Source organism: Myodes glareolus, chromosome 5, assembly GCF_982192425.1.
Source record: "Myodes glareolus chromosome 5, mMyoGla1.1, whole genome shotgun sequence".
Classification (NCBI taxonomy): Eukaryota; Metazoa; Chordata; class Mammalia; order Rodentia; family Cricetidae; genus Myodes; species Myodes glareolus.
In genome coordinates, this window is record NC_142030.1 from 33,852,265 (window position 1) to 33,867,384 (window position 15,120).

The window sequence follows — 15,120 nt, forward strand, 5'->3', positions numbered from 1 at the left end:
CTGGGTATTCCATTGCTGTAGCAGGTCACGGCCCCATAAATTTATTGCAATATTTGCTATATATGGCCTTAATCTTCCTATTTGCCCTTCAGGCCCTATGCATTCCACCCATCTTGTGCTTTGTTTTACACGAGATAGGGTTCCAATTCCCAGGAACTGAACATCTACCTCATGAAGAGGCCAATTCGGATGCCAGGATTCTGGAGTAATTATACTTACATCCGCACCTGTGTCTAATAAGCCTTCAATAAAAATGCCATTTATACAGACTCTTAGCTTTGGTCTTTGATCGTTAATATACGTTTGCCAAAATATACGTTTACTCTGTCCTCCTGAATTTTTTGACTCATTCTCCACATGTAATTCATCATTTAGACCAGTATTACTTTTTACGGCAGACATTGGAGTTTTTAATTTTCTTGGTGAGACACATTTTCGACTGTAACTGGGAATGACTGGGCCACTTTTGGCTTGGGGGCCTGCGAGAGGCCCCTCAAGGAGTTTCCCGATGGTATCGGGTTGCCTTGTCTGTCTGTTGTTGACCTGCATTCGTTGGACCAATGTCGGCCTTTACCGCATCTTCTGCATATACCTGAAGGCTGAGATCTCCTACTTTTGTCATTCCCAGAGGAGATATTATTCCTAGGATTTCTTTGCCTGCAATCCCTTTTCAGATGTCCTAATTTACCACAATTAAAACACCTGGTAGTTTGATGTCTCCTCATAGCTTTGGAAATCGCTTCTCCTACCCAGGATTCATCGTTATAGCTAAACATCTCAACATTCATTGTATGCTGTATCCATTCTTCCATTGGTGCTGATCTAGATCTTAAAGGCCCAATTATCTTTTTACATTCAGTATTTGCATTTTCAAAAGCTAGAGATTCAAGAAGTATTCGTCTAGCTTCTGGGTCTGTTACCCCTATGTCCAGAGCCTTAATTAATCTTTGCACAAAGTCAGTAAAGGGTTCTCTCTGTCCCTGCCTAACCCTGGTATATGATTCGACCCTTTTTGCTGGATCTTGTATTCTATTCAAAGCATTCAAGGCTGCTTTGTGACATAAGGACAGCACTTCTTCATCATAAAGAGCTTGGACCTGTGGATCAGCATATGCTCCTACACCAAGAATTTGATCTTGGGAAACCTCCACACCTTTTGCTCTTCCTTGCTGTTCCATATGTTTGGATTCTTCTCTGAAATAAATTCCAAACATCAAGGAAGGCCCATCATCTAAAACTGCAGACACTAGCTGAGAGAAATCATGGGGGGTAGCTCTGACATTAGAAGCCCAAGTCCTTATCATTTCCTTAACAAATGCAGAGTGCAAGCCAAAGTTAACGACAGCTTGCTTAATTTCTTTTAAATCATTCATTGCTATTGGTGTCCATCTAGCTTCTTTAACTCCCTTTGAGCCTTTGGAAGTTAACCCTTTGTCAGAATAAATTACAGGGTATGTTGTTAGGACCCTGGGTAAGCCAGTTCTAACAGCTGGTGGTGGCATTGTATCCTGTCCTTGTGCCTTCTTACTCTGTTCACCAGCTCCAATAGTTTCTTCAATCATTTCTAATCTTTTTATCATTGTATCCCTTAAATCCTGAATCTCCTGACCTACCCGTGTTTCTAGTAATTTCACTAAGGTATCAGTTTTTTGGTTCCCATTCTGGAGGTTCATTCTATCTGTTACCTTATCAAAACTTTGTGGTAACATCTGAACGTCAAATTCAACAGCCTGTACCCTTTCAGGTAACTTCCTAGTACCCTTGGACATGGAGTCAATTTTGTCTATCATAGTATCCACTTGTTCAGATAACCCCTGATTTTCAATAATTTTAATCCTTTCAACTAGTTGTTCAATATTAGTCCGTAAAAATCGTATCTTTCTTAATGATAAAATATTGAAAAGAAAACTGAAACCTAGCAACAAGTAAATTAATATATTCCCATAGTCATATAAACCTTGCATGACATAATCCATTGTATTAATAAAGAAAACAGTAAAATTGGCGTTGGAAACAAAAACTGCCATATTACCTCTTGTCTAGTTGGCAGCACTGTTGCCAAGTTGCGACTAGAACCACTGCAAAGGTGACTTAAACAGGTCCTGTTTCAGTGTCTGCCTTAGTATTTGTTAAAAACTAGGAAATATAAGTTGCTCAAGAAAGAAAGTTTAATTAAATCAATTCCATACACGGAACCAGAAACCCAGAATCCAGGGGTAGAAAAGAGCAACCCGGAAGCCGCGTATGCCTCCACGTGACCGAGTCGTTCTGATTCACGCCACTAAAGCACCGCACTTACAAGGGAAATTTAAAAACAACTCAGAAAAGAGCAAACCAGGCAGGCAGAGACTGTCCCGAGCCTGTGGAGCTTGGGAGGCGTGGGGTTTAACTGAACTGCTGGCTCCACACACAGGGCACAGGCCGCAGCTGAGGGAGGTCTCGTGACTAGCCGATCTGGTAGCAAGCAGTTGAGTGGGGGGGAAGGGGGGGTTCTACAACCAAACGTGGGGCGCCAGATGAAGGCGTAAGTCACAGACAATCCCACACCAGTTTGGAATTATGATTAATAGAATGGTTATTTATTCAAAGGGGAAAAAACTTACAGATTACCGTCCCAGACAACAGCCCCTCCGCGCGAACAGGAAAGGAGTCCAGGGGCCGGAAACGGAGCCGGAAGACAAAGAGAGAGTGGAGGACAGCCGCTGCTTTTTTTTAAAGGGAGAGACCACGCCCCAATGGGCTGGTAACTCAGCGGCGATTGGCTGAAGGAGCTGAAGGAACTCCCACAGCAGTGACTAGGGGCTAGAAGGCAGTGATCAGTTGCTTTGTCTCTTAGTGGTCCTTGCTCTGGAAGGGCCCTTGTTAATGGACCTCTCTCTGCCACAGGCCCGGGAGCGAGCATGGAGGATAGGTCAGAAGAAACAGGTGACTGTCTACAGGCTCCTGACAGCCGGCACCATTGAGGAAAAGATCTACCACCGGTCAGTGCAGATAGCTGCGGAGCTCTCACCAAGACGGGCTGCTGTTATTTCAAGTGTTGGTTTAAAATATTTTTTCATTTTAGAAGAATAATTACTATAACTTAAGGGGTATCACTGACTATTTTCTGTTATTTTTTCTTTGCTATAAAATATATTTTGCTTCATTATTCTTTTTTGTTTTGTTTTGTTTTTGAGAAAGAATATCACAATGTATTCTTGGCTTGTTTGCACCTCACTATGTAGACCAAGCTGGTCTCAACTCAGATCCACTTGCCTCTGCTTCCTGAGTGATAGGATTAAAGACATGGGCCACCACAGCCAGCCAACCTTACTCTTTTTTAAAATTTGAACCTTGTAATTATTGTACCTTAATCTAAATCAGGGACTCCTTATATGTAAATTTGTTACTGTTTTCTGAGGGGAACATTCCAACTTACTGTAGTGTGCCAGCTGCTTTTAGCAAAACTGTGAAGTGCCAGAAGTGAAGCCAGTACAGTCAGGTGACCTTTGGAGAGGCTGGCAGCATGTCCCTCCCTCTGATTTTCCTCTTGTAACTAGGCAGCTTGAGGCAGTGGTAACATTGTCCACTTCCCCTGTGCCCCTCAGACTTCATTCTTGTCCTGTACCAACACCTCAACACCTGCACCAACACTGGACTGTTTTAGAAGCATTGTGTGTCTTTAAGGGCTTATTGTAGGGCCTGAAGATGCTGTGGTCTCGTGGAAAGAAGCTTTAACTGAAACACCAGTGGGCAGGAGGGGTGGTGTTGCTTTGAGGTGATTCCTGTGTAGGACAACAGTGTATGACCTGAAGCACGTTGCATGGACCAGCAGGTGGGGCTAGGGAGCAGGGAGGTGAGGGCTATACAATGCCCTGAACCCATCACAAGAGGGTGCCAGGTCGGGCCAGACAGGCCTTGGCCCATTAATCAGGGAGATTGACTGGCTCCTCACAGCTAGTAGAGGTTGGGCACATAAACGTGAACGATGGGTTTGAAGTGTAATAGGTCTTTGGAGGTTAAAAAAAATCTCATTGGCATAAATAATAAGGTATCATTTCTCACTTAAAATTTATAAAACTTATGAGATCACCTGATGTATTATATATGTCGAGTTCTAATTCCGTGGCTGAAAGTTTGTTGGCTTTTTAATTATTCGTAGATCTGCTATTAAGCATCTTTCTCACATTAAAAAAGTTAACCTTTATTTTTATGTATAGGTGTTCTACATGCATGTATGCCCGTGCACCATGTTCATGTAGTGCCTACAGAGGCCAGAAGACTGGAGACTAAGACTGGAGGGTTTTTTATGGGTAGCTGTGAACTGCCCAGTGGGTGCTAGAAATTGAACTCAGATCCTCTGAAAGAGTAGCCAGTGCTCTTAACTACTGAGCCATTTCTCTAGCCCCATCTCTTTTATTTTAAAACTAGAATTTTGAATTACAACTAAATATTGTTTCATACCAGTGTTATTTTATCTTTTTAGACAAATCTTCAAGCAATTTTTGACAAACAGAGTGCTAAAAGACCCAAAACAAAGGCGCTTCTTCAAATCCAATGATCTTTATGAACTGTTTACTCTGAGTAGTCCTGATGCATCCCAGAGCACTGAAACGAGTGCTATTTTTGCGGGTAACACATTAAGTCATTTAATTTAACCAATTGCATAAGAATTCTGTAGTGCAACATTAGCTGTGTTTTCCCTGTTTCAGGAACTGGCTCCGATGTTCAGACACCCAAATGCCATTTAAAAAAAAAGACTCCACCAGCCCCAGAAACAGGTCCCAAATGCAAGAAGGTCTCCGTTACTGACACATCTGCAAACGGTGCAATCCTGACTCAAGAACAATCTAAGGCAATGGGGGCAGCAGAAAATGCAACTTGCAGAGAAAGTGGCCCTTTGAAGAGCGACTGTCACCCGAGTGTGAGCAGAACTAGCAGTGTTGTTGCAGTTGGAGAAAAGACAGGTGCAGGGTCTGCGCTGGAACAGCTTTCCGTGATGAGTGGAGATGGAAAGTGTTCAGATTTTCCAACCGTGGACCAAACATCCGGGCCATCCGGTGAGGCGAGCACCAATGAGAAGCAGGGACCTTCCTACAAAGGGGAATGCTGCCAGGTTCAGCCAGAACCTGTTTGCAGGAATGAACGAATGGAAGGGCATTTTTTAAAGCACAAATCAAAAAGGAAACATGATGTAGCAAAAGAAGAGACCCCAGAGAAATGTCTGCAGTCCAAGCAAAAAAGCAAGCATGCCAAGCATTGTAGAGATGCCAAGTTTGAGGGAACTCGGGTCCCACACCTAGTGAAGAAAAGACGATACCGCCAGCAAAACTCTGAGCAGGCGAGCGAGGCCGAGGAACGAAGTAGTGATGACTATGTTTTGGAAAAGCTTTTCAAAAAATCAGGTAATGGTTTTGATGAATCTCTCACCTGGGTGCTAGGAGCAGCGAATGTGGGAGTCATTCCTAGCACTGCAGTCTTTACTAATGGTACTGACTTGCATTTATCTTTCCTTCTGAAGACCTGAAAGAATTCAGAACTTTAGGAAACAATACTACTTAGCATATGACCACTTATGCAGGTCAGATACCACAAATAGACATGCGCTACCTGAATGTTAATAGGCATTTTCCTTACATGGTATATTTCTTTGCTTTTCCAAGTACAGACCATGGGAGAGAGGCAGGGGCTATGACTGGGGACAGGCAGAAAGGGAAGCTGATGGCCACGATTAAAGAGAGAAAGCAGTAGAGAAATCAACTGACAGTGATTTAGAAGACAGTGGGAATCGGCATGCCCTGCTCAACTTTGGTGTCTCCCAGGTGTCATGGTCTTTGTTCTTTGCACATTATGTTCAGAGTGATGGTCATAGTCACCAAAGACTGAGTCAAGACGCTCTGTTTGAGAAGGCAGGTTTCTGTATGCTGCAGAAAGCCTGTCAAATTCCATGAAAAGCACACAGACTCTTCTGTAGCCGTTACCACTGTTAACATTTCCAACATTTGCTCTAACATTCACATGCATAGGTAAACATGCCTGTAAACATACATGCATATATTTGTGGATAAGAGCCGTGGACTTAGATCCAGTAAGGATGGCGTGATGTTTATCTCCCATGGTACCACAGTTAAGTTATTGACGCCGTATGTGAAGCTGTGGTACCAAGAGGGCACCGAAGGGTGGTGATCTCTCAGAAATGGGACACAAGCGAACTGAACTTGCACTTGTTGCCTTGAGAGACATGAGAGGAGATGGGGTCCTGGGCAGACTGAGCATCCAGGGAGACCCAGGTACTGGAGTTCATGCAAAAGAGGGTGGTGAGTGAGAGCAACACCGTCTGCAAGGAAGCTCTTGTTTGAGACTGCAGAAAGCACCACTCAAAGGGTTAGAGGAGAGGAAGCGTTTCTGTGCACACCCAGAGCGGGGGACACTGCCTGTGCTTACCAGCTAGCCTATTATATTACAGAAGAAAGTATAGTATTGTCTTGTAGTTAGCACTGTTTCAGCCTCACCTGAATTCTTACAGGACTGTATAGATAATAAATACTGGACAAGATAAACTGTGTGATGTTTTGCATCAAATACAGAAGTTATTGGGCACAGAAATGAGCAACAAAATGTGATTCACAATGAGGAAGTGAATTGGAACTGACACACTGGTGGTGAAATTTGCCCAGACGTTAAATAATTATAACTTCCATATATTCAAAAAGAGACATGAAAGATGCACACATGTATTGAAAATGAAGTTATATGAAAATGCAGTGTCTGATGTGAAGAATACCTGGTAGGAGAAGAAGGCATATTAGGCATGGAAGAAGAGTAGTGTGCTTGATGAGTGAGCAGAAGCTATGCAGAAAGGAACACAGTAAATTCCAGAAGCAGAAAGTCTGTGAGATGTCAACAGCCTATTATAATGGTAATTGAGGTTCTGACCAAGAAGAGAGAGGAGGAGAATGTATCAATCTGAAGAAATACTGGAAAAGAATAATCCCAATTAGATGAAAGCTATAAATCCACACATTGAAGAAACTTAATAAAACCCAAGCCTGGAAATGGAAGAAAAACATACCAAAGCATAATAATAAAGCAGCCGGAGCAGACGGCAAGGAGAAATGGTGAGGGTGAAATGCCATAAGCAGGGAGGGGTTTAGAAGAAGCAAAGCTGTGGACCTTGAAGCAGTGATGAGTGAGTCACCTCAGAGGATGAAGGACAGAGTCCACATGATCTTTGCAGTGGGGTAGGAGTGTTGGGTCCTGTGTGCCCATGGGCCATGTGGAGGACTTTGCAGGTCGTGATGTCATTGCCGTGACCAGTAGTAGCTCCATGCTGAATCCATGTCAGAACATTATATAATTCAGTAAATCCATGAAGCAAACGAGGAGCTGACTCTGCTCTGTCTTGTTTTCATCAACATTGTAGAGCCTTCCCATGTGCTAGACTCCCTTCTTCCAGAGTGAGAGAATTCTTGGCCCTCACTGTCACCATGATGACATATTTGTACAATCATACCATGCACAAAATTAGAATATATAGCCCATACCACCACCACCATCACAAAAAAAAAATGCTAGCAAAAAACCATATACCTTTTTATCTCTAAAGTTTTTAGTCAAACACTACTCAAACATTTGTTTTCCTCCCTTTCACAGCACAGCTAGATTGGTTTACTTGTTTCTGCTTCACTGTTTCCCTTAGCTTCCTACGTTTTCACACTTTACTTGTTGAGTCTGTAACACTGCATGTTTACAAAAGTCGAGACCTACCAGCTACTCCCTCCCTCGTTTATCCCATGAACTCATGGCATTTCCTTCTTGTTTCTCTTTGTCAGTGTTTTTCTTGCTCTGACACAAAAGGCTGACTGTGTGTTCTCCTGCTAGTTCCTTCCTGTTAGTTCATAGAGACCCTCTCCCTTTCTGTGGCTAGTCCATGGACATACCATAATTTCCTCACATTGAGCACAGACTGCCAGCTAAGCTTTTGTCAGTCATAGGGCTGCGGTGAACAACCTTGTGTCCATGTGCTGTTCTGCTGGTAGACACACAGCTTCTTGAAAATTCCTAGAAGTGAGGTTGCTACATCAGAAGATAAGCTGCCCCCTCCCTGCAGAAAGGGGATTTATATTATCATCTGTTCTCAGCAGTCTGTCTCCATAGCCATGTCAGGACTGTGTTACATCTTTATTTTTTTGCCAGTATAACTATGTGAAGGCAGGAGCTGTGGCACATGCTTTTAATCCCAGCACTTGAGAGACTAGCAGACTCTTGAGTTCCAGGCCAGATAGAGCTGCAGAGAGACTCCGTCTCAGGTTGTTTGGTAGTAGGTAGATGATAAATAGATTAGGTAGGTAGGTAGGTAGATAGATAGATAGATAGATAGATACATACATACATACATACATACATACATACATACACACACACACAGATACATATAAATACATAGATACAAAGATAGAAGTTTTTCCATGTCTGAGGGTCAGATAGACAAACAGAAGTCCATGTCTGAAGGGCAGAGGCCAGAAGTACAGTTTCTATGTGGCAGCCACAGCAGCCTGAGTACTTTCTTTAAACTTTTAGGGACCTTGACACAGATTGAGCTAAGATTGGTGGCTTCAATATGCAGAAGAGTTGGAGTTCTAGCCAGTATAAAGGAGAGTTGGGGCTTGAGAAAGCTATTTTAATCTAGGTTTAAGCAGGAAGATTATGAGGAAGGGAGTTGCTCAAAGCAAGGTACTGGAGAGCAGGAATGCGGACTTTGGTCACAGCCATCTGTCTCCTCTGAAAGGATAGTGATGTGTAGGATTCAGATAGGGCTTGAGTTCACATCTCCACAGGGTTAAGACACCCAGTGAGACCAGGTAGTTGCTGAGGGCAGCTGTTAGATTACAGTTGCTGACTAGGAAGGTTAGGATATCTTCCTATAAACAAAGGCAATGATTTTGTTTGAGATGAGGCCCCAGCTAAGAGGTCTTCCACATCAGGCCTGGAACCAGGTCCCTGTTGTTTGTCTCAAAGGAACATTCATTATGTCAACAACCTTTAAGGCATGTGAGTTGTCTGGGCCTCTTCCCTCTCAGCAGGAGAGAGGCCAGGCCACAGTCCAATCAGAGTGGGCAGACTCTTCTCTGTTCCCATAAGTTTTCTTTCCTTCTGTCCTGACTGTAACATCTCATTTTACTTTAGTTTTTATTTATTAGTGAAATTGGATAAAAGTTCTTATGTATTGTTTTATGTTCATTGTTTATTGTATATGGAGTTTCCCCCACCATTATCTTCTTTAGCTACTTTTTAATTGGAAGATTACAGGTTTATTTTATATCTCATTCCTTCCTTGTTGGTTGTACTGTTTTGATTTTCTCATTGATTATCTAAAGTCCTCTAGGTTTGTATCCACTAAAAACTTCAAAAAAGAGAGGGACTGCGGTTGTGTATTGATCAGTGACAGAACACTTGGCTAACATGCATGAAGTCTTGGGTCCCATTTCTAGTCTACAAAGAAAGAAAAGGGAGTGAGGGAGGGGGAAAGAAAGAAAATGAAGGGGAGGGGTAGGGTGGGGAAAAAACTTAAAAAGGAAAATTGTACTTTTTTTCACTTTCTGTCACATCTTTGATTTTGTGTTACTATTAGTTTACTGGCCAACAAGACTAGCAGAATGTTCCTTGTGTGTCAGAGGTACTAGACGCCATCACTGCTGTAGAAATAACCATAGTGTCTGCTCATTAAGTAAGATTCTGGAGTTAGGGGAAGGCTCGTGTTTTATTAAGGAAGCTCCCGATTTGGGGAATGGCTTTACAGGCATGGGTCATGAAGTTTGTCAAAGACATTTTCACTGTAGAAACATCTGTGGATGGCACTGAAAAGAACATTGTAAAGCTTGCTAGATAGTGGAGCTCCTAACATTAACTAGTTGTGAATTCCCATGACTCTTACCTGAGAGCTGTAATTTTACTTTATTTTATTTTTGCTATTAGTTCTTGTGTTTTCATGTTATACTTAGTATTTTCTCACTGATGTTCATAATAATTTTGGTATATAGCTTTATTGTCAGTAACTTTGTTTTTTCCTATATACAGTTCTTATCTGTTTTCCTGGAAAATTACTTATTTTGTGTGGTTTTCAAATTCACAGTATACATAATGTGCCTATAATGAATCTTAAGATTTGCCTTTTTACAAAGATAGCTTCTCTTTTGACTTTATTCCATATATTTCTCTTTCTCTTAACCTTAAGTGTGTTGTCCATTTTGCTGCTTTTTTTCTCGTAATCCAGGATTATTGTTTATTAACAGATAAATAGATCCATAGTTGGCCTATTCTCCACTTCATTATTTTATGATTTTCTTCTAGTGTTTTTGTTTTTATTATATTTTGGTGAGAGGTTTGGGCTTAATTATTTTCTTGTATTTATGTCTAGTTAGAAATTTATTTCATTTTTATCCTCACTTAATTTTAACTTAATTTTATTATTGATTATTTATTTATTTTTGAGAGAGTATCACTGTGTAGCCCATGCCGGCCTTGGGTTTCTGATTCTTCTACTGTAGCCTCAGGGGCTGGGATTGTAGGTCGGCATCACCTTGCATTGCTGTTTCATCTTCACTGATGCAAACACTCAGGACAATGAACTTTCCACTGATTATTAAGTGTATTTTGATAATTCTGATATGTAGCATTCTCACTGAATATTAATTTTTTAAATCTGTATTTTTCTCCACTCAAGAGTTTATTAATATTTTAATTTTCTTACAGTATAGGACAGAAGAGATTAAATGTTAAAATTATGATTAAAAGCATTTTCGTCAGATATTTTAAAACAAGGATAATTCATAACTGTCCCTTGTAGGCTAGTGATGAGCGTGGACAGAAAGCATTTGCGAAGCTCCCAAGTCATAATTGCTGCCCAGAAAGTCACAGCTAAAAGTGTTGTGATGTTTTCTCTCTGGTGACACTAGTACTGCAGTGTGTAGGCTGAGTCCTCACTGTCGTTCTCTCCTGACTCTGGCTAGTGGGAGTGCACAGCGTTGTGAAGCATGATGCCATCATGGATGGGGCCAACCCAGATTATGTGCTGGTGGAGGCCGAAGCCAACCGAGTGGCTCAGGACGCCTTGAAAGCTCTGAAGATTTCTCGGCAGCGATGCCTGGGCGCAACATCTGGTGTTCCCACCTGGACTGGCCAGAGGGGTGTTTCTGGTGCACCAGCAGGAATGAAGTAAGAGACCACCCCGCCACGCTCGCGAGGAGCAGTGGTTGAGGCTGCACAGTTGTGACAGCCGCACAGTCAAGGCAGACAGGCTTGTCTCTGTGGGACAAGAAGTTCTCTTGAGGAGGATCGTCTGGGTCAGACTTGAGTGACGTGGGAAGGTGCTGTTCTCTTTCTTTCCTTCCATTTCCTGCTTTCTTGAGAAATTTTCAGGGGAAGAAGCGATCAGTCTTGCTTGAGAGATGATGTTTACATTAGTGAAAAATATAAATAATAACTGTTAGTAAGATAATTAGCCAGTTTATAGCCATCAGTGATTATTATGCTGGTTATAGTATTAGCATATTATTATGTAGTTATTAGCCAGGATGCTTTCTCATGTCCAGTGTTGAGTGAGGATGCTGAGTGGATCTCACTCCGAGAGGAAGTGCTCATGCCCTCAAGAGTTGAGTTGTAGAAGTCAAGCGGGTCGAGCAGGGGTGTAGGGATCGGAAGGCAGCAGCTTTCCCGGGAAATGTTTAGTTGTGGAAAGTCCTCAGCCTTCTCTCTTGCAGCACCTCACCTTCTGTCTGCTTGACTCTCTTGTTTAGGAGCAGGTTCGGTAAAAAGAGGAACTCCAACCTCCCTGTGCAGCGTCCTTCATCACAAACAGAAAAGTGTCAGGTAACAGGGTAGCCTAGCTGCCTGTTTGAGATTTGCTTGGATGGTCGGGAGAGTGTCGTTTAGATGTTGAAGAAAATGGTTGTAACTACCGTAGTAACAGCTGATACTGTAGGCTCTGGGTTGTAATGCACTCACATTGGAATAGAAGGACCAGCTAACGTCCTACAACACAAAATTTCGCAGACCCTCTGCTCAGTGCTTAGAGTTAATATGCACCTGTCTGGAGGGGACGTGTCAGCCCTCGAGGATCCATGTCTAAACCAGTGGCCAGAGATCCTTCTTGAATGTTGGGCAGAGCACCTGCCCTTCACCACACTGCAGGGATGGCAGAACTGAGCGAACACCAGTCCTTCTGATGAAGGCTGTGAAAACTCCCAGGCTAAGACTATTTTTAGACCCATGTGAACTCCTTCAGGAACAGAGGCCCTTTCCAGTCTCCCGTGGTCCGTGCTTTCAGCAGCAGGAGCTTGAGGCACTTTCCGGGTTAAATCTGTGGTGTTTTAAGGAAACATGAGGGCGGGAGAGAGGAAGAAGGCTGAAAAATGGAGAGAGTGACAGCTGCCCCCTGTGTGTGGGGGTTGGGTGTATGTGGGAGAAAGAAGCTGTCCTGGGCCTCTAGAAGACCTGCCATGGCACTGGGCCTGCAAGGCAGGGTCTCCCTCAGCTCCTCAGCCCCCATGCTCTGCTGCCCAGGACATGACTTCATTCCTCTTCCTTCCTGCTCATGTCTGTAGGAAATGCCTTTTACAAATGGGAAGATTCGTGTGCACATCCAGCCTTTCTCCCACCTCTCACCACATGGCGTTTGGGTTATACTGTGGGTTCTCATAGCCTTTGGGGGCATAGGTTGGGGAATATGCTGGAAGTTCAGTTTATTAACGTGTAGTCTTCTTTCTCTAGAACAATGTGAAAAAGGAGGGGAAAGCTTCTGCCCCTGAGCACTTCAGTGGCAGAGAAAATGAAACTTCTTTGTCTGGAGCCCCCAGTTCCTCCTCACTCCTGGCCAGAATGCGAGCAAGAAACCACCTTATTCTGCCAGAGCGCTTGGAGAGTGACAGCGGGCACCTCACCGAGGCTGCTGCCTTGCCTCCCTCCAGCACGGAACATGATGACCTTCTGGTGGAGATGAGGAACTTCATTGCTTTCCAGGCCCAGGTGGATGGCCAGGCCAGCACTCAGGAGATCTTACAGGAGTTCGAATCCAAGCTGTCTGCGGCACAGTCCTGTGTCTTCCGAGAACTACTGAGAAATCTGTGCAATTTCCACAGAACTCCTGGTGGTGAAGGGATTTGGAAACTGAAGCCAGAATATTGCTGAACAGCAATGCTTCCTAGACCTTTTTAAATGGAAATCTCTGCTCACCAGTCCTGTGATTAGTGATGGTGTGTGTGTGTGTGTGTGTGTGTGTGTGTGTGTGTGTGTGTAAGTGTAAGGGCATGGCTGCAGAAAGTGTTTACTATGTCATCTACCTCAAGACTAAAACTTGAAGAAGAAACTACTTGGAGCGCTTTTTGTTTTGTTTTATTTTGGTGGCACAATGAATTATGTTATAAAACCGGGGACCTAACAGTTGCTTATTGGAGCAAATGTGTTTCTTAATCCAAAAGATGCTGTCAGGGAGCACACTCTACTTGAGGATAGAAGCCTCAGTTCTTACTGGTGCTGGGAACATGTCTTCTGTTTATCCCACCCATACGTCACTTTGTCAGTATCTGGTCACCTCAGTACCTTGATAGAGAACTGTAAATGTTTCTGTACCACTGGCCACATACAAAAAGATGTTTGTTATCTGTCAAATCATTAACTACCTATAAATAATTCTCTACAGCACTGTTAACTTAGCAGTTCAGTTCTTGTTGTTTGTTTTAAATGGTGCTAGAGACAAACTCTGCTGCCTTGTGCATGCTAAGTCTGTGCTTTATGGCCAGGTTCCACCCAGTTATACACACACACACACACACACACACATGCACGCATAAATATGTCAAAGAAGGAAGAGTCTATTAGTGTCTATTCTATTTTATTATCTAAAAATCATAGAAGGGGTTTATTTAACTAGGTCAATAAGTTCTAAACGTTTGTAGGCCTGTTTGTTTCTGGAGGGCTCTTTGTTTATTTTTTCTTCTGGTCATTAGCCTGCAGGGAAATGGTGATGCCCTTGTCCTTGGGCCGAAGTACTGACCTGATTCATCAGTGGGAAGCATTAGTGCATTATGCCTGTAATGTCTGAAATCTAAGTTATAGCAAGCTAGGGAAGGTATAGACATCCCTTTAATTAAGAATAGCCGGTGAAAGTTTCTTACTGTGCAGTAAGGCAAGGAGGCCATGTTCCAGCTCTGCCACTGCCCTGCCCAACCTAGGTAGGTTGAGTCCCAGGGCCGTGCTCTGTAAACATGGCCATCCAGCCAACCCAGGAGAAACTTAAGAGACCAGCTCTGAGTTAGAATAGTTTTTTTAAATAATATACAGCACCTTTATACATTGAGCTACAGTCTGAATTTTTAATCGTTAAATATTTTGTGCAGTGTAAATAGATTAAATGTATTAAACATGTTATATAATTACAAATAAAGGATTTTTAAAGATAACAACTTGTTATTGTATTGGTGCTGTAATGTCTTTAAGCAATCTCGGCCTTCCCACCCCACACTAGTCTTGCTGCTGCTCCAGAGTCTGTGCAGTTGCCTGGGCTTTTCCGTGACTGCTGGTGTGGGCTGCTCCTTCCAGTGTCATCTCTGAGTTTTACCTGGACACATGACTGCCCAGCTAATAACTGCTTCTCAGCCTCCATGGCAGGTAACTGTGACCATGTGACAGTTGTAGACAGTGAGATGGAAAACTTCAGTTTAACTTAGAGTCATGGTGTGCATGCCCCCGAAATCTCCCCGTTTTGTGGCCTGGATGTTTGAGAGCCTCAGAGGATTCCTATGTTCCAAGAGAGGGTGTGTGTTGAGGTTTTAGTAGTTGGTTTACCAGTCAGGGATGCCTGTCTCTGACCTTATACTTAAGAGTGAAATAAATGAACTTGTTTAACTGTTTTAGAAGTGGTTTTAACACCTCGTCTGTTTAATGTATGTCACGTGTTAATGGATTAAGATGTTCCTGTTATAGCTAACTCTCACATTACATAGGCCTTTTCACTGTTATGATACAATGGCTTTCACTGAACCACTCAACTCTAAACCCATTACAGACTCAGTTTCCCCACACTTGCCCACAGCAGGTAGTGTCCGTTTTGGTAGATTGTTTCAAAGTCAGTCTTGTGATTGAAAT

The 15,120-nt window shown here is 42.9% G+C and overlaps 1 protein-coding gene across 6 annotated transcripts in view; it reads left to right on the forward strand.

The window, feature by feature from the left end:
* The window catches only part of Ercc6 (ERCC excision repair 6, chromatin remodeling factor), an 80,301-nt gene extending 65,863 nt beyond the window's left edge, over window positions 1-14,438 (forward strand). For all 6 annotated transcript variants that reach the window (XM_087906235.1, XM_087906238.1, XM_048420881.3 and 3 more), the window contains 6 exons: window positions 2,887-2,981; window positions 4,466-4,611; window positions 4,692-5,384; window positions 10,989-11,193; window positions 11,775-11,847; window positions 12,748-14,438. In XM_087906235.1, the coding sequence (XP_087762361.1) occupies window positions 2,887-2,981; window positions 4,466-4,611; window positions 4,692-5,384; window positions 10,989-11,193; window positions 11,775-11,847; window positions 12,748-13,164 (1,629 nt within the window). In that variant the 3' untranslated portion in view covers window positions 13,165-14,438. The remainder of the gene's footprint in view (window positions 1-2,886; window positions 2,982-4,465; window positions 4,612-4,691; window positions 5,385-10,988; window positions 11,194-11,774; window positions 11,848-12,747) is intronic.
* The last annotated feature ends 682 nt before the right edge of the window (window positions 14,439-15,120 follow it).